General features: G+C 41.7%; 1 protein-coding gene across 1 annotated transcript in view; it reads right to left on the reverse strand.

The window, feature by feature from the left end:
- SLC14A2 (solute carrier family 14 member 2) overlaps nt 1-18,102 on the reverse strand; it is a 70,183-nt gene that overhangs the window by 37,817 nt on the left and 14,264 nt on the right. Inside the window, exons 5-9 of the mRNA XM_020985743.2 lie at nt 14,931-15,123; nt 10,492-10,639; nt 9,496-9,630; nt 8,389-8,438; nt 7,465-7,639 (exon numbers count right to left, since the gene is read on the reverse strand). Coding sequence (XP_020841402.1) covers nt 7,465-7,639; nt 8,389-8,438; nt 9,496-9,630; nt 10,492-10,639; nt 14,931-15,123 — 701 coding nt within the window. The remainder of the gene's footprint in view (nt 1-7,464; nt 7,640-8,388; nt 8,439-9,495; nt 9,631-10,491; nt 10,640-14,930; nt 15,124-18,102) is intronic.

Here is an 18,102-nt window from a genome sequence, read left to right on the forward strand (position 1 = left end):
TTTCCTAAACTCCCCTGGCACTGTAGGCTTTTGTTACCATGGTCTCCCTATTGGTTTAATTCACCAGGTTTGTCGGGGCAAGCAGATTTTCTTAAAGGGGTAATGCCCTTGACTAGTCAGCTTGATGTGCCATCCCCAGCTGGTATATTATATCCTGGCTGCTTTCTTCATTAGAAAAGGGTTTCAGAATGATTCTCGTCCTAGTAATTGCCCCTCCTCCTCCCTCTTCCACCTGGGGAGTGGGGGTGGTCAATATACAGCCTCAATAAGCTCCTTTAATTCCTTTCTCTAGGCAGGGAGCAGAGTTTCCTTCCTTCCCCCAGTGGAAATTTCTGCAGGCCTATCCCTAAGGTTCCTTGCACTTAATGCTGTGGAAAATTTCAGTCCTCTCCTCTTTCTGAATACTGCTATCCCTTCCTAAAGAGAGCTGTCCAGAATGCTGGACTCCTGGATCTTTGTAGATGAGGCTTTCACCATGAGCTCCTGATGGGAATCTAGATCTTCCGCCTCAGGAAAGAGCATCCCAGAGATCCTTATATTAGGGAAGTCCACCGCCTCCCCCCAGTTCCCAAAAGGCTATGTGCTTGGGCATCTGGGGACTTTGAAAAGAGGCCCCAATCTAAACATACTTTGTTTGGCTTCTTGGGCTCTATGGGGCTACGCATCAGCTGCCTAGGGCCTGGGAACATGGCAATAATTGGGAGGAGGGTGGCCCACCCAGGTTTAGAGACTTGGAATTAGATACACCTGAGCAGGCAACCTCCAGGCAGGCCCAGCTGACGTCAAAGTCACCTCTCCCACCTCACTAGTTTGTGTAGAATTACTGAGTAGAGGGAGCTGGGCATGGGGGACATACCATGGAAAGAAAGAAAAACAAACCATCTGGAAGGACCTAGAGCTGGCCCAACATTCCAAGGAAAGGAGGAGAGCTGCATTTAGTGTTGATCCAGATTCCTTACGCAGTGGCAAAGGTGGCAGCTTCTTTCATGTCATTTACTCTAGATCTGAAGTCATATTCCAGGGGCTCCCCAAGTCTTTGTTGCTTTCCTAGTGACCTTCAAGCTCACAGCAGATTCAGCTCTCAACAGCGTTCCTTTCTTCTGTCTTTGATTCCACTTTTCCAGTGGCTTCAGACTTCTTTGCCCAACATTGACATCTGTGGTGGTATCCTCATTCCAACCCACTTCTGGACCTTACATGGTAGTGGAGAAAGGTCAGTTTCCTAGTTGCCTGTTAGCTAGTCTACTCACTCCCAGCAGTGACTCTAGCGACGCCACCTTTGAAAGCATATAAGCCTTCTGAAAAGGCCAGAAATTATTACCTCCAGAAAAGTAATCTAGAGAGTTCCAAAGAATTGAAGGATTCTATTTCTGGACTGAAGAGAACAGAGTTGTAAATAGCCATAAAACATGCAGGGCCTGGTCATTGGGAAGCCAAGCAGGGAAGAGTAGAAGGTGGTCTGAATGCCTTCTCTAGCAGGTCCTGCAAACTTCTGTGCTAGAAGATGGAAGGGACTGACACTAGGAGCATTAGGCTCCTTGCTTCTGAAAGCTTGTAGTGGATAGACTCAGAATCAGGAAACTCTGGGGTCAAAATATTTCCTTAGATACCTACTAGTTGTATGACTATGAGAAAATCATTTAACTTTTCTAAGCCTTTTTCTTCAAACGGGGATAATAAAAATAATAATCTTCCCCACAGGCTTGTTGTGAGGCTCAAATGAGCTAATGTCTATTGAACACTTTGCCAACTTTAAAGTACTATATAAATGTCATTTGAACTGTGAAGTAACGGAATCTTGAGATTTCCATGTTGGAAGGGACTTTGGAGAGATTATTTAAGTTGCTTATCCCAAAGATGAGGACACTGAGGAGATCAGAGGTGAAGTGATTTGCCCACAGTCACACAAATCACAGCTGGTGGATTGGGAATTTAAACCAATTCTTCTGGGTATTTGGATCCAGTATTCTTTCTATTACTCGGCACCTGCTTCAGCAGCATTTTATTTAAGATCTCTTAAGACCTCACCAAACACTGCATTTTCCTCTTCAGCTAAACCCTCTAAAGTTGTAAGAGGTGCCTGCTTTTACTGAAGACCAGTAATTCTACATGGGGCTGATTATGAAAAGGTAAAACAGAATGGAGGAAGCTAGATCCTCCTTTGCTTCTTTCCATTGATATACATGCTGCCAAGTGTCCTTTGCACTGGGTGAGTACTGGGGAGGGGGATGCCCCCTAGAGAACTTATTTTGAAGCTACTAAGGGTAAGATGGCTTTTCTGAACTTTTCCTCTTCTGAGCCATTTCTGGGGACAAGAGGTAAGAGGTTCCTTTTGGAGGAAGAAGGCCTCACTTGTCTCATAACAATAACTAAAAGGAAATTAAAAGAACGGTCTGAAAACTTGCACAAAAATCAAACACCTTTGAAGTTGTTAAATGAGACTATAATTTATTGGGTGGAAATCAGGTTCCCAATGTAGTGGCCAGCCCCACCAAAGTTTTAGGACACTGATTCTTCTCATAGTCTTCCCACCCACCAAGCCCTCAAATAACGTGTCGATTCAAACAGAAAAATAAACAAGCCAATAGGTCACAAGCCAATTATAGTAATCGCAACAATACATGCTAGGAAGAAAGTTCTTGAAAGGACTTTAATATTTTAAAGGGGGTAGGGTATTAATATTTTTCACTGGTATTTCTCAGGAGTGGTCACTTTAAAAAAAGTTATACATTCCATTGTTATGAGGGGGCAAGATAGGGGAAGGGAAGAGAGGAATTTCATTGGCAAGGCCCAATTTGTCTACACAAGATAGTTTTGAGTGCTTTGATTGAAATGGCCTTTGTGCCTAACTACATATGAAGTGGCCAGTGAGGTCATCCCTGGGAAAAATTGTAAGGTTAGCAAAATTTGTCTTTGTCTTTCTCAGTCCTTTCTGTAATTTTTCTTGTAATCTCAGTGGTAGCCTCTACCTGTCCCTTTCTAAGTTATTATCTGTTGCAAAGAATCATGGACTCTTAGAGTAAAAGGTGCCTTAGAGATACTTTAATTCAAGCTTACCACCCCAAAGAAGGAATCCCTTTTATAGCTTTCCTGGTGAGGGGGTCCTTTAACTTCTTCTGAAACACTTTCATTGATGGGGAACCCACTAGCATTCTGAGGCAGCTTCTTCTCCTGTTGTACAGCTCCAATTATAATGGAATTCTTTCTTCCTCATATTGAGTTGAAATCTGCCACCCTGTCATTTCCACACATTGGTCCTAAGTTCTACCCTGTAGGCTGGGGAGAGGAGTGGGAACTGCAGCCTTCAGGCCACAGGCGGCCTTCTAGGTCCTTAGGTGCAGCCTTTTGATTGAATCCCAATTTTACAGAACAATGAAATTTGAATTCTAGAGCTACATAAAATGAGGCTAGTTCCTCTTCCAGAAGATAGCCATTTCAATATAACTCTGTCCCCCATTAGTCTTCTCTTTTCCAGGTTAACCATCCCCAGTTCTGTGAATGATTTCTCTTAGAATTGCATTTCTCATCATATGCTCGTCATCCTACCCTGGATAAGCTCCAGCTGAAACTGGGTGCCCAGAACTAAATATTTTCTTATCCTCATGCTCTCTCTACCTCTTCCTTATCAAAGCTAGCTCTTGAGAAAAGACCTGATAAACTCTTTCATTATAAGGTATAAAGGAACCGTGATACCTAATTTATTATCCTTCTCAGAAATATTTGTATTTTGACAGAAACAAAGCCTGAAGCCAAAGGAATGAAACTATAATCGTGAAGAATTCATGAGAAATTGGGATAATTTTAGAAGAATAGAAGGCACTCCTGTGCATTTGAAATAAACAAGTGAATGCCTACTCTATCCACATGGGCGACCAATGCTATGGGTTAGTCCAGTCAAGATGGCTGAACAGGTTTCATCAATTTTTTGGGGGGATGAGGTGAGGAAGCAGTCAGCATAAACTTGTGGTGACTTAAGTCCTCTTCTTTGTTGGTTCCCTAAGGTGCAGTTTTCAATGAATCAAAACACAAGGTAAACTTTAGAAGGCTTACTCCATTGGTGTTCCTCTATTTCAGAAAAGCCTACAATAGGTCTTTGACCGTGTACCTCATGCCCATGTGGGGAAGACATCCCCTGAAGAGGATTGCCTTTGAAGGTTGGATTCTGAGTGAGCTAGGATGACTTTTAAACATCCAAGGGCATTTGCAGGAAAGGCAGGGCAATGGGACTACCACGTCTTGAAGATGAGGGATAGCAGTGTGTAGAGGAAGGAAGTCTCAGTGATATTACATGGAAATCCACCAATCTCAGGAAGCCCTTTTTCTTGGCTCTACCCAGTGGACTAGGTTGTTGGGAGTTTGTCTGGCCTTTAGGGCAGGATTTGACTTATTCTATGTGGGAGAGGCTGTCATCTAGTTTTCCTTTTATTGCCCAGAAGAAATTCATGAATCCTATCTTTCCAGATGACCTTTTAAAAATTATAATAATATTTCCTTTGGCAAGTCAAGCCATTATCTAACAATCTAGCAGCCTAGTCAATTTGCCCTTCCATCTAACAAATTGATGAGGTAACTTTCTTCCCATTACCAACACCCTCATGCATAGAAGAATCCTATGGTTGAGTTCATATAGGTAATCCTTCCATATAGAGAGATATTGAAAGGTTTCTGAATGCAAAGGTTCTGCCAGACATACTGGACATTTTTTTTCCCTGAAGAATTGAGTCTCCAACTTAATTAAACTTGTTTCTGTCTGAAGTTGAAGTGGGAACTTGAAATAAAAAACAGGCATCTGACAATATGCCTTATAAAAGACAAGCTGTTGAGCTAGAATGGAAAGGATCTAGGGGTGAGGTAGAGGGTAAAAGGGCAGACCATAATTTTTTCCAAAGGAGTTTATATAGTGTTTCACATCCAAATATTTCCTCTTGTCTGGAAACCTAATAAAAAGCATGAGCAATAGAAAATGTTCAGTTCAGACCAAATGTTTTGGGTCTGCTCTGAAACAGGTAGTGTCATTCCTCACCCAGTGAGGAATCACAACTAGAAAAGGGCTGTTGGGCCTTGTCAATGGGCTAGTCTTATGAATAGGTAGATGAATGACTTTGTCTTTGGGATTGTACTTTGAGGTAGTGCTCAATAGAGTTCCTTACATAAAAATGTTCCCCTGTTGCCTATCTTATGCTAATATCTTCATTCTTTTGCTTCTTCATGGCTTTTTACTCTTCTAGAATCTCTTGTTCAAATTCAAATGTACCAGGGAAGGGATATGCCTTATACTGTTTTCAGCTGACATCTTACGTCCAGGAAATACCTTATCAAGGAATGGTGGACAGCCACTCAAGAGCAAGACTGGGACACAGAATGGATATGGGGAGGATGGGACTGTTCTGAGGAAGGAGAGATGTTGGCAAGGGAGACTGGAAGGCAACAAAGACAAAACCACTTACTCACATTTAGCTGAGGGCCTTTCCTGGTGCTGAGAACTCCACTGAAGGTAGCCTTTGATGCAATTCTGAGGTCCTGACTCTTTCCGTCATTTTAGGAGATTATATTTAAAAAAAACAAACAAACACTGTCTTCTTTCCTTTTCCTGCAGCCTCTGAACACAGGTAACTGAGAGACTAAAAAATTACTATCTCTTTCTTCATGGCTAGACCTAAGAGTAGGGCAGGACTGAAGTAAACTATTCACAGACCTAGGTGCAGAGGCTTTCTCATTCATATCAGAGTTAAAAATAAAATACACCTGCTTAGTATTTTATACTTTTAAAAATGCTTTTATATTCAATATTTCATTCATTTCTCATGAGAATACTTGACTAAGAGGCAGGCACATTCTAGAATATTCATTTGGCAGGTGAGGAAATTGAACCTCAGGATAGTTTAATAATTTGTCTAAGGTCACACAGCAAATTTGTATTGGAGAACCCTGGAGTGTTGACCAGGATACTGTACTCTCTATATTATAGCATGTTCCCTCTATATTGCATGCTCAATGTAACATAACCATCATTCAACTGAAGTCCACAAAAGGCTAGGCAACTGTGAATATCTGAGGATGGAATTCCTGTTGGGCTGGAATCTCTAATTTCACTATTCTTTGTCCTATTTCTTAAAAATTCAGTCACCCTGGATATGAGGTTACCTTAGTTTTAATCTATTTTTGCATTAATATTTTAAAATGGGACTTATTGGCATGGATGCTAGACTTCCAGGTCCATGTTGGATCCATAGGATGAGCCCTGTCTGGATTCCCCCTCATTGCATTGTATTACGGGTAAAGATTGAATTCAGGTTAATGGCAGGGAAGGACAATAAAATTAATGAATGAAGGTCTACTGTTAAGGCTAAGATCACAGATTTTTGAGTTGGCAGGTCCTTTAGAGATTATTTACTCCAAATTCCTCCTGTTAAAGCTGAGGAAACTGAGGCCTAGATAGGTAGCGTCTTGCCATAGGTCACACAGGAATTAAGTTGCAGAGCTAAGATTTGAGTCTTGGCTCTCTAGATCCATACCTAGCACACTTTCCTCAGCTGCTCCTTAGTTATAAATGAGATGCTGTCTCTTTGTTCTATCACTGATGTTCTATTACTAATGATCAGCATTAATGTTCTATCAATAATGATCTATGATTAAAATGGGACTTTCTATAACTCGGTTTGAATTTTTTGTATCAGACTCACAACTACAACCTAGCATTTGACTTAAGCTAACAAATGATTAACATCCCCAATAGATATATAAACAGGATCCTGATTCATGAACCTGCTGATCGTTCCTCCCTGCTACTGAGAATTGGTTGGCCTTTGATGCACATCTCTTCAAAAAAATAAAAAAAAATACATGTATATATATAATCACTTCAATTTTTTTAGACTCTTTCCTGGGTCAGAACTGTTACACAAAGTTGGCCAGTTTTGGCTTAAAACATGTGAACCAGGATGGGATTTTTCCCTTTACAGAGGCAACCTTTTCTGAAATTCATATGTATGCTTCCTATCTTGATTTATACATGTGTGCCACTATCTCCCCAGTGATTGCATATAGATAGAGAATCAAGCTTGATTTTATAACATTTACTGTCTAGTTAAATACTCCAATAGGATTGTGTCTTAATCATCTTGCCAGAGACTAAATAATGTCTCTGTTTTAAGTCAATGGACTTTTAAATGCCCTCCTTAATTTTAACTACAGCAAGCTCATTACTAGCTCCCACTAATATAAGATGATGAATGGCTATGGGGAATTAAGGGGAAAGAGGGAGGAAAAATCATCTTCAATGAAAAGTGAGTTACGGATTTTTTTTTGGTGGGGGGGTTATTACAAGAGTATGAGATGGTAAGGGAGATTATCATCATGGGATGGAATAGTTGACTTGCATGGGTGTAACATCTGAAGGAGCAGACAGGGGAGAACATGAAAAAAGCACATTTTTTTTTTCCTGATGGGGCCCAGGCTAGTCACCGGTGGGGCGTTTCTCTTCTTCCGTGTTTCTCACTGTCAGGTAGTAGATCCGGTTGGCTTCTGGGTACGTGACTTTGCTGAGGGGCAACTTGTAGATGGCAGGGTTGTTGGTCGTCAGAAGCAGAAAAATGAGGGTCGAGACGCAGAAGGGCCACGTGCCAGGTGGCAAGCCAACCTGAAAATAAGCATATCAGGTTTGGGGACTCACTGCTACACTTTGTGATCTTTCTGATGGGAGGGGGGGGCCATGGGATGGCTGTCCATCCACAGTGGATACATAGGAAGGACATGAGGAAAGAAGAGAGTAAATCTCCCCTCGCCTCAGTGGACAGAGGGGTCCTATCAGGATGCAGGCTTGTAAGAACTATGCCATGAGAGCTAAGGTCCTGGTGTCTTTGGTCATTTGTTTCCCAGGATTTTTCAGTCCATCGCATACACAGACACTTTATTGGGATGCTCCAGAGAGATGTTTCTCATATCATTCCCTTCCAACCACATCTTACTTTTGCACACACATGCATGCAAACACTTTCGAGGCACAGAGACAGATAGGCCTCATATTTTAAGTTTAAGCAGAAACATGGACACAACCATAAATATCAAAAGTACCTATATGGATGTGTATGTCTATACACCTATACATACATACCCATATTAATATACACATAGATACACATAGATAAACATGCACACGCAGATGTCTACACATATGCACAACCGTATAAAGCACCCCCCACAGACTTAAGTACACAGAGTCAGGCACAGGAACCCATAACCTTCCTGCTAACCCTCAGTTTTCTGTATCATACATTGAATGGAGTGAGGTGGCCTAGATCATCACAAACTGCCGAGGGGGACCCCTCCACAATGTACTCAATGTCTGTCCTCCACTCCAGGTTCTCAGCCAGGGAATTCCAGACTTACCACTGCCATCATGTTGGTGAGAGCTGCTCCCGTGTAGGCACAGAATAATGCTGGGAAGAGAAGATTCCTCAGTCAGAGGCAGGGAGCAGGCAGGAGATCCTGTTATCCACAGGCTCCTTCCCACAGGATGGAGTCAAGGCTACACAGTTCTTACCTACACACAGAGAACTGGGACACTGGCCTAATGCACTCACTTCCTTTTTCAACACTTGTTGATCACAGATTTAGAGATCAAGACCCACATGGGACCTCAGGGGACCTCTATTCCAACTGTCTAATTTTACAGTTGAGTCTGAGACTCGCATTACTTAATATCAGATATTGGGCAAGTCACTTATCCTCTTGGTGACTCAGTTTCTCATCTTTAAAATAAGGAAGGAAATTAAGCATTTATTAAGCATCTATTACGCACCAGGTACTGTGTTAAGTGCTTTACAAATATTCTCTTATTTGGTCTTCAAAACAATCCTGGGAGCTAAATGCTATTATTATTCCCGCTTGAGAGATGAGGAAACAGAAGCAGACAGAGGTTAGTTAGGTGACTTGCACAGGGTCATACAGCTAGTAAGTGTCTGAACTCAGCTCTTCCAGACTCCAGGCCTGGCACTCTATTCACCTCGCCAGCTCTACGTTTTCTCTTTTCTGTATCCCCTTGAGGACCTAGCATACAAAGGGTTGATCATACAGTAGGTAGTCAATATATATTTGCAGCCTACTGGATGTCTCAAAGCATGTTCTCTACACTGTCTGTGTCCATAGGCTGAGTCAAGGAGTGATGATGCCTTAAACATTCTTACTGCTGGTAATGTTTTCAAAACTTTTTCAAATATGTTGCTTTGCTCATCTATACCACTTCTTTGGGAGGCAGATTGAGTAGGTATTATCTCCATTTAACAAATGGGGAAACCAAAGTCCACAGAGTTGAAGTGATTGCCCAAGAGCAATACAGATGGTGCCTCAGTTTCCTCATCTGTAAAATGAGGGAGTTGAACTGAATGGTCTCTACGATTCTTGCAACCTCTAAATCTATGATCCTGCATATGTATTTTGTGGCTAAGAAAAGAATAACTAGGATGCCCTTGGCCCTGGGGATCCTAGGATACCTACCGCAAATAAGTGCCAGGACGTGTGTCTGCCAGGTGAGGGCGTAGAACATGCCGCCAATGGCAGCACAAGAGAGGGCACAGTTGCAGCTCCACAGGCCCGTGTAGATGGTGGCAAAGGGTGTGGCCAATGTCAGGGCTGGGGAACAAGAAGGGGTATTTTCAGCAGGCCCGGAGTCCCTGAGACATGGCCTTGCCTAGCACAGGGTGGTAGGGGGGCAGTGGTGAGGAACTCCATGAGTGTGACTGTCATATACTCCTCCTCCTCTCCCCCCACCACATCAATAGCCACAGGGACAACTTCAAATGTCACCCCAACTTACAAATCCAGAAATTGGAGGAAGGGGTAGAAGCCAAATGACTTCACTGCCTCCCTCAACCCCATGCTCTGGCTCCATTACTCAATGTTTCTCATTTATTGGTCACAAAGCAATTCATCTTTTCCAGGAAAAGTCTTGGATCGAAACTCTTCCAACTGAAGCCAAATCCGAATTTGGGGCCATTCTCCCCTGCCTACAATACCTTGCTTTCTCTAGTAAATCTCTATTCACTTTTAAAACTCAGCTCAAAACTCCACTCTCTAGGAAGTCTCCTAGATTTACTTTCCATCCTGTCCCTCAGCTTTCTCCACACATTTATGTGTTGCATTTGCATTAGATTTGCTGGCACGAAGCTTTGAAAGTCTCCAAGTCTTTTATTTTTTTCCTTTGTGTGTGTGTGTGTGTGTGTGTGTGTGTGTGTGTGTACACTTGTGCGCTCACGCATGCTTTGTCTCTCCAACCTGACTGCTGGCTTCTTGAGGGAAGAGACTCTATCTTCATTTAATTTCACATCCTTTTGCAGCGCCTATCGTGTACCTACTGGTCACTCAATACAGCAAATGAGTGGCAAGCTCAGCCATAATTTTAAAGGCGACTCTTCAGAGAACTGGAAAGAGGGGCAAGAACAATTCTTGGTAAGAATAATCCCATAAAGATGTAGGCAAGCAGATTCACCCTACCTGCTAGCATGCCCACAGCGGAGCCTATGGCTGCATGGAGACAAATGAGTGGTGAGGAAATGAACAGGGCCACCAGGAAAACGCCGCCTGTCCAGGGATTGCTGCATCCGTATACCTGACCGACCCCAATGGGAATGGCTTGTAAGAGCTACAAAATCAATAGAAAAGAGGGCAGGTCACCATGGAGCATGGACTGACGCACACGTGTGCTGCTTGGGTCCCACCTTGGAGAAGTAATTGAAGTGGAACAGGATGGCGATTCTGGGCCCCATTTGTGGGAAAGAAGAGCTTGCTAACAAGGGCAAACAGCTCTTCATTCTGCCAGTGGTCAGGCATTCCTTTATCCCAAGCATGACTCTTGGGCAGCTGGCCTAAGCAGAGGGGCTTTAGAAGGACAAATTTCCAAGGCCCACAGGACTTTCATCTTGACAGTGAATGTTCAACCCCAAATTAGTATGATAGAGCTTCTAAGGCATGGAAGAATCTCCTTAAATCCTTGATAACTGGGGAGTCGTTAGGGCTAGAAGAGAATTTTGAGATCATCTAATCCAACCTTTTAAAAAATTTTTTATGATTTTAATTTTTTTTTAATTTTTAGGTAATTGGGGTTAAGTGACTTGCCAAGGGTAACACAGCTAGTAAGTGTCAAGTATTTGGTCTGAGGCTGGATTTGAACTCAGGTCCTCTTGACTTCAGGGCTGGTGCTCTATCTGCTGCACCACCGTGCTGCCCCCAACCTCTTTTTTTTTTTAATAGGGGAGAAAGCTGAGTGAATTGATTTGCCCAAAGACACATAGCTGATAGCAGTGCCAGGGCCAGAACCCAGGGCTCAGCAGGGCAGGGATTGTTTTGCCTTTTTTTTTTTTTCCTGTATCTTTAGTTCTGAATAGAGTCTCTGGCACAAAGTAAACGTCTAATCAATATTTGTTGGTGACTTGATTTGACTTTCCTCTTCAGTCTCTCAATTGAGCCATGGTTAACCACCAACCATAACTTACTAAGTGGCTGCTATATCGCTAGTCCTTTTCTAGATTCAGTGAGGGATACAAGAGAAGGTGACTGACTTCCTTCTTGCCCTCAGAACTTACAGACCTGTTGGGGAGTTAACACATGAAACATCTGAGGACAATAGAAAGCATTCCATGGGTCTTGAGAAGGAATGTGGCAGGATAGAAACTAAGAGGATGAATAGTCTAGACCAGACTGGCGTGGGAAATGAGGAGACTGAGAGACAACAGTGGCAATACAAGAATGTGGCAATGGGCAGCTCAACTGGTATGGTAGAAGCTAGTGACCAAAGAAATGGATAAGAGAGATACTTTAAGGAAAAAATTAACAGTACAAAATGTCAGAATTGGAAGAGAATTTGGGATTAGGGGAATCCAGTCCAATATATAGCTGAATAATCATCCCTTCTATACTATCTTCAACAGGTGGTCATTTACCATCTACTTGAAGGCTATCATTGATGGGGAACTCAGTACTTCCTGAAATAACCCCTCAAGAAGCCTATAGTCTGTTGGAAAGTAAGATATTGAAATTCTGACCATAATAATACTATACTGTCCTTAAGTAAACGAGACGGAACTTTTCTCTCTGTTTTGGTCCTGAGTATGGATAAGTAGCATATTCACACATGCATGCATATACCACCCCATTAGTGGGGCTTTTACAGGACTTAGAATCTGTAACATCACCCTAGCCTTTAATTTGTTTCTTGTTATTTCTTGAAAAATTCTGATTCCTCTCCCATCCACTTCATAAAGTTAGAAACCAGTTTTACACTCGCACAGGCTGCTTTCTAGTCTGCAGAAGACTTATCTTTGCGGTCTGTCCTCACTCAGCAGAAGTGAATGGGTAGCATGGCAAGACCAATAAACTGGGAATTTCTGAGACTTGGGTTTTTATTCTGTTTCTGCTACTAAGTAGGTGTGTGACCTAGGGCAGGTCACTCACCCTATCTGGGCATGAGCTTTCTTATTTGTAAAATGATCCATTTGGTCTAGGTGACCTCTAAGGTGACCTTCTTAGCATTCTATGAGTCTGTGAGTGCTACTCTTCTTTCAACAATCTGATTGGAAACTCTCTAGGGACAAGGACTGTGGGTCTTCCTCCTCCTCCATCTCCTTCTCCTTCTTTTTCCCTCCCATTAAGTGCCTAGTACAGAGCTGGATAGACTACAGATAGACCTTTTGAATGATGTGGTCTGAAGGACACGAAGCTGAGGAGTGAGTGCATTCTAGGCATGGGGGACAACAGGTACCATTGAAGATGGACAGGAAATGGAATATCATGTGTGATGAAAAGCAGGAAGGGCATTCTGGTTGTAACACAGAGTAGGTGAAGAGAAAGGATGGACAGTATGGCTGGACAAATATTTGTCGACCCTCGACTACAGGCTGTGTGAATTAGTCGTATGATTCCCTCAGAGCCTAAAGCCTGATTTTTGTTAGGGGCCTCTCTAATTTCTTTTAGGGCTTCTATTGGAAGGGCCTGTGCTAGCTGGCAAGCCTGGCCTAGGGAGCCTTCCAATATTCAAACACCATTTCCTGGCACCAAGAAAACACCACGTACAATAATGAGGAGCTCGGCTTAGGCCCAAAGAATAGTCTGGAAAACTACTGAACAAGTACCCTGTGCTCCCAATACCTTGCCAATGTCCAAGGAATGTGGGATTCAAAAGGGATCCAAAATCCATTCCTTAAGCTGGAAATGGAGGTTTTTTATGAGGTTTTAAGCCCAAGCAGGCAAGAATGAGAGGAATGAGAGGACAAGTTGCTTTGGAACAGAGCCTGTGTTTGCTGTCTCCATTGTGATTCCTATTTCAGCCTGGTCAGCTGTGTCAGGGGGCTGTTCTTCCCAGCCTGGTACCCCTGACACCCTGCTGTGAAGGGCAGCCAGGTGTGTCTTGGAAATTTACTGAACACTACCAACCTTCCAAATACATCCTTCTCTCTATACCTAACCCCTCACAAATTCTCAGCTTAAGAAAGATGAGAACAAAAGGAAAAAGAAAAAACTGAGCAAGTTGCTAAGCAAGTTCCACCTTTATTTTAGAAAGTGCAGAAAAATGGCGTTATCACTTCAGAACTAGACAGAACCCTAGCTTTCACCTAAACCAAACCATTCTTCTTACAGGAGCAGAAACTGAGGCAGAGACAAATGAAGTGATTTCCCTAGTCACATAGCTAGTAGGGGGCAGAATCAATACTGAAACCTAAGATTTCTGGGTATGATTCCAGTGATTTTTAAATATCACACAATACTGCTTCCCTGTGGTTCAGAGCCCAAATTGTCTAGCAGAAAGAGAGTAGTGGGTGTTAGCTGCATTTTACTACCTCGCCTGGCATTACAGGTCTGGTAGGGGTGGAGCCTACAGTAAGATACAGTGGAAGAGCTGTGGTTTTCATAGCCCTAAAATGATGGAAATGACCTGCAGCTTTTGCTTATTCTGACCCTGGGGTTGGGTCACTTCCCTGGGAAGTGTGGGACATATTTTGAATAGACAACTTCCAACAATTAGTGGACACACAAAGAGACATACATCCCTTCTCCCTGCCCACTCTGATCCTGCATGCCACCTTGGCAATTAACGTCCCCTTCAATTCTGGATGTGTGGCTTTCCAACTTGGTCACAGGTACATGTGGATAACTTAGATTGTAAGTTCTCGGAGAGTAGCAAACATGTCTTCTTTTTCCTTAGTACCCCCAAATCATCTCTGCTAAAGTATCTAGCATGGGGTTGGGCACATTCATGTCTTGAGCGAATTAATGAATTTAATCATCATTGATAATAAATATCAGATAAATATCAATTTATCTCACTTTAATCATTTAATGAATCAACAAGGTTTTATTAAACACTTACTATCTGCCAGATACTGTGCTAAGTGCTAAAACAGAAAATAAGTAGTCCCTACCCTCAAGGAGATTACATTCTAGCAAGATAGACAATCTATAGGTATATATAGATATGTGTATTTATTACACATACATACATACATATCCGTATGTATACTTTATATATTACATGTATTTTATCTTTATATATTATGTAAAAGGTATAATTCACATATATACAAATTCTAATATAATAAATTATAATTAAATTTATAATATATAAATATCTATTATACATGATAGATGTACTTATATAAACACACATCTATACACATGTATACATTGACACGTATCTATAGACATGTGTATGTACATGTCGATGTGCATACATATATAATCTATATATACATGTGTACAATTGCATGTATATGTTATGTGCATGCTTGCATGTGAAAATACATAATTAAAATGAGAGAGTGTAGGGAGAGGGGGATAGTTGTGAAATATGTTATTGACTTAGAACAGGCCAGGTTTGGGCAGATGGTATCAGTCACAATAGTAGGTGGTCAAGGAACATCAAATAATCTGGAGAGACTTACCAGAGGCACTTGGATCTCAGACCAGGTGATGTTGGGCACTGAGGTGATGGGCTGCACCAGCGTCGTGGGGAAGAAGAGGTTGTAGTGGCCTGTGGCTGCCATGTATAGTGATAGAGCAATGTTGAACGGGAGTGTGAAGACAGGGAGGTCCCATTTACTGAAGACGGAACTTAAAGCACTGGAAAGAACCGGACTAGAAAAAAAAAACCAACCCAGTCATTTCACGAATTATGAAGGCTGCCTACAAACTCAGGATAACTCACATTTCTTGAGTGTTTTAAAGTTTATTTATTGCTTTCTTCACAAGAATTTTATGAGATTCAATGATTATTGTCCTTATTTTACAGGTAAGGAAACTGAGGATCAGAGAGGTCAAGTTACTTACCCATGGTCACACAGCTATTGTGTGGTAGAGCCAGGATCCAAACCTAGACCTCCTGATTCAAGACATATTCTTAACTACTGTACTGCATTGCCTCATCACCAAATGTGCTCTAAATAAACTCACCTTTATCCCTGTCCTGTCCTTTTCATGTCCTGTTGTTTGTCGTTCAGTCATTTCAGTCATGTTTAACTCTTCATGACCCCATTTGGGGTTTTCTTGGCAAAGATACTGGAGTGGTTTGCCATTTCCTTCTCCAGCTCATTTTACAGGTGAGGAAACTGAGTCAGGCAGGGTTAAGTGACTTGTGCAGGGTCACACAGCTAGAGAGTGTCCTAACCCACATCTCCATGTCCTCGCCCAGTCTGATTCCATGTATCACTCCACATTCCTCATTTCAAAGACATGAGCAAACTTTTGCTAACTCAAGTTTTTTATGCTTCTGTCACAACTTTAAAGAGATACAGTTATCTCAGATGTCTTCTCAAACAGAAGACATTGAACAAAACTTTAATCACAGGAAACAGGAGTGCCTATGTTCTGATGTAATGCAAGACAGAAAGGGAATAACCATTTATAAAGCACCTAAAGTGTGCCAGTGCTTTCTAAGTACTTAACAAATATTGTGTCACTTATTATGGTTAAACATTTATACAGTACTTACCTTGTGCCTGGGATTGTGCTATGTGTTTTATAATTATTATTTCATTTGACCCTCACAACAGTCCTGGGAGGTAGGTGCTATTATATATATCCATTTTAGAGATGAGGCTGTATTTGATCCTTATAACATCTCCATTTTATAGCTAAAGAAACTAAGGTGAACAGAGGTGAAGTGATTTGCCCAGGGTCACTCAGCAGTTGAGTGTTCGAATCCAGAATTTAACTCGGGTCTCCCTGACCCCAGGCCCTGGTCTATCTACCTGCCTCAATCCCTGCTGAAACCCTTCTCTGCTGCTTCTTTGCAGAAGGGATGCTCTCTCGGGAGCTCAGCACCCAGCACTGACTCTGGTCTGTGCATGCCCAGCATCTTTGGGTAGTCCTGGGAAATGAGTAGCAAGCACGAGAAAGAAACCACAGCCTCTAGCTGTTAACATCCTAAACCTCTCATCTTTCTCTGCAGGTATAAGTATACAGCTAGGTGGTGCTATAGCGCAGAGAGTACTGGGCTTGGAATTAGGAAGACTCACTCATCTTCATGAGTTCAAATCCCACCTCAGACATTTACTAGCTGTGTGACCCTGGGCAAGTCACTTAATCCTGTTGGCCTCAGTTTCCTCATCTGTAGAATGAGCTGGAGAAGGAAATGGCAAACCACTCCAGTATCTTTGCCAAGAAAACCCCAAAAAGGACTCACAAAGAATCAGACATGACTGAAATGACTCAACAACCTATGTGTACCTCCTGTTTTCAACAGTCATCCAAAATGTCTGGCTAGACCAAACTAGTATGAATTCTCAAAGGCTGTGCAAGTGGAATGTAAGCTGTGGCGGGTTCACCCAAGCTTACAAAGGCTTCTCAAATGTGGGCTCAAACACAGGGACTTGATCTGTCATCCGGGGACTAGCTTAGCCAAATTTGGAGATAATCATCATCAGAGGGTTGGCTATTAGCTAATTAATATATTTGATTGCAGAAAGCCATAAAATTATTTCCTCAGGTATGAAGGAGTTGTGATCTGCATCTGAGAAGGGAAAGCTCACACAGGTGAAATCATATCTTTTGATGTAGTAGAGAATATAGCAATACCCCCAGGGCTATTGAGTTATATTAGACCTTCAGCCCCTGCACTAAGTTGCTCCAGACCATGTTTTTATAATTCTTGTTTCCAATTTTTATATTTTCCCATTTCCTTCCTCTGTTGTCACCTATGGTCACTACTTCTAAGTTACTGCCTTTTTATATGTGCAACTGTCTAGAGCAGGGCTTCCTAAATTTTTTCCTCTCGTGTCCCCTTTTTGCCTGAGAAATTTTTAAGCGACCCCAGGTATATAAGTTTTTAAAATAGATACACAAATCAAATATTTACTGATGATAAATCATAAAGAGATTTATTTTAAAACACTTCTTTGGTATACATATAACTTTACCATTTATTAAAGATGAAAGCAAATTTACATATTAATGAGATGGATGTGCTTATTTATTTATACATAAAGAATTAAATCTTGGCAGAATATTTGATATTGCAGGATGTAGAGCATCTTCAATGTTTTTTGGAGTTGATTGAAATTTTGATTTTATAATCATCAATGATATATTCAGAACCAAGGCTGCAGTGAAGTCACGTGAGGCAACATGGGCAAACGCTGCCAGAAACACCTCGGATTTATCACACATTTGATTTTGAATTAAGTTTTGGTCGTTGCATGTTCAGAAACCTTTTACTGTTGCCAATTTTTTTGTGACCACCTCATTCATTTACATGACCCTATGTGGGGTTGCAACCCACAATTTAAGAAGCACTGGTCTAACATATCTGAGGAGGCTTTTGGACAACTAGCCTTAGCACGAACTTTAGCAGCTCTTTCCTCAGTTGCTCAACAGAGTTCTCCTACCTCCTTTTGTTTTTTCACTCACTGAAGCTGCTAAAAGTCTGTCTCACCAGCATGTTCCAACATCTGGAATTTCACCAGTAAAATTCATTTTATTGAATTAAACTTTCCCTCTCTAGGTATTCCCTTCTGAAATATAAGCTTCCATTGGAGATATAATGCATGAAGTCCTTGGCATCTTAGTATGAATTAGTTTATTTTTATTATTTTCTTTCCTAACAAGAGAGATAAAATG

Source organism: Phascolarctos cinereus, unplaced genomic scaffold (assembly GCF_003287225.1).
Source record: "Phascolarctos cinereus isolate Bilbo 61053 unplaced genomic scaffold, phaCin_HiC Scaffold_4;HRSCAF=312, whole genome shotgun sequence".
NCBI lineage: Eukaryota > Metazoa > Chordata > Mammalia > Diprotodontia > Phascolarctidae > Phascolarctos > Phascolarctos cinereus.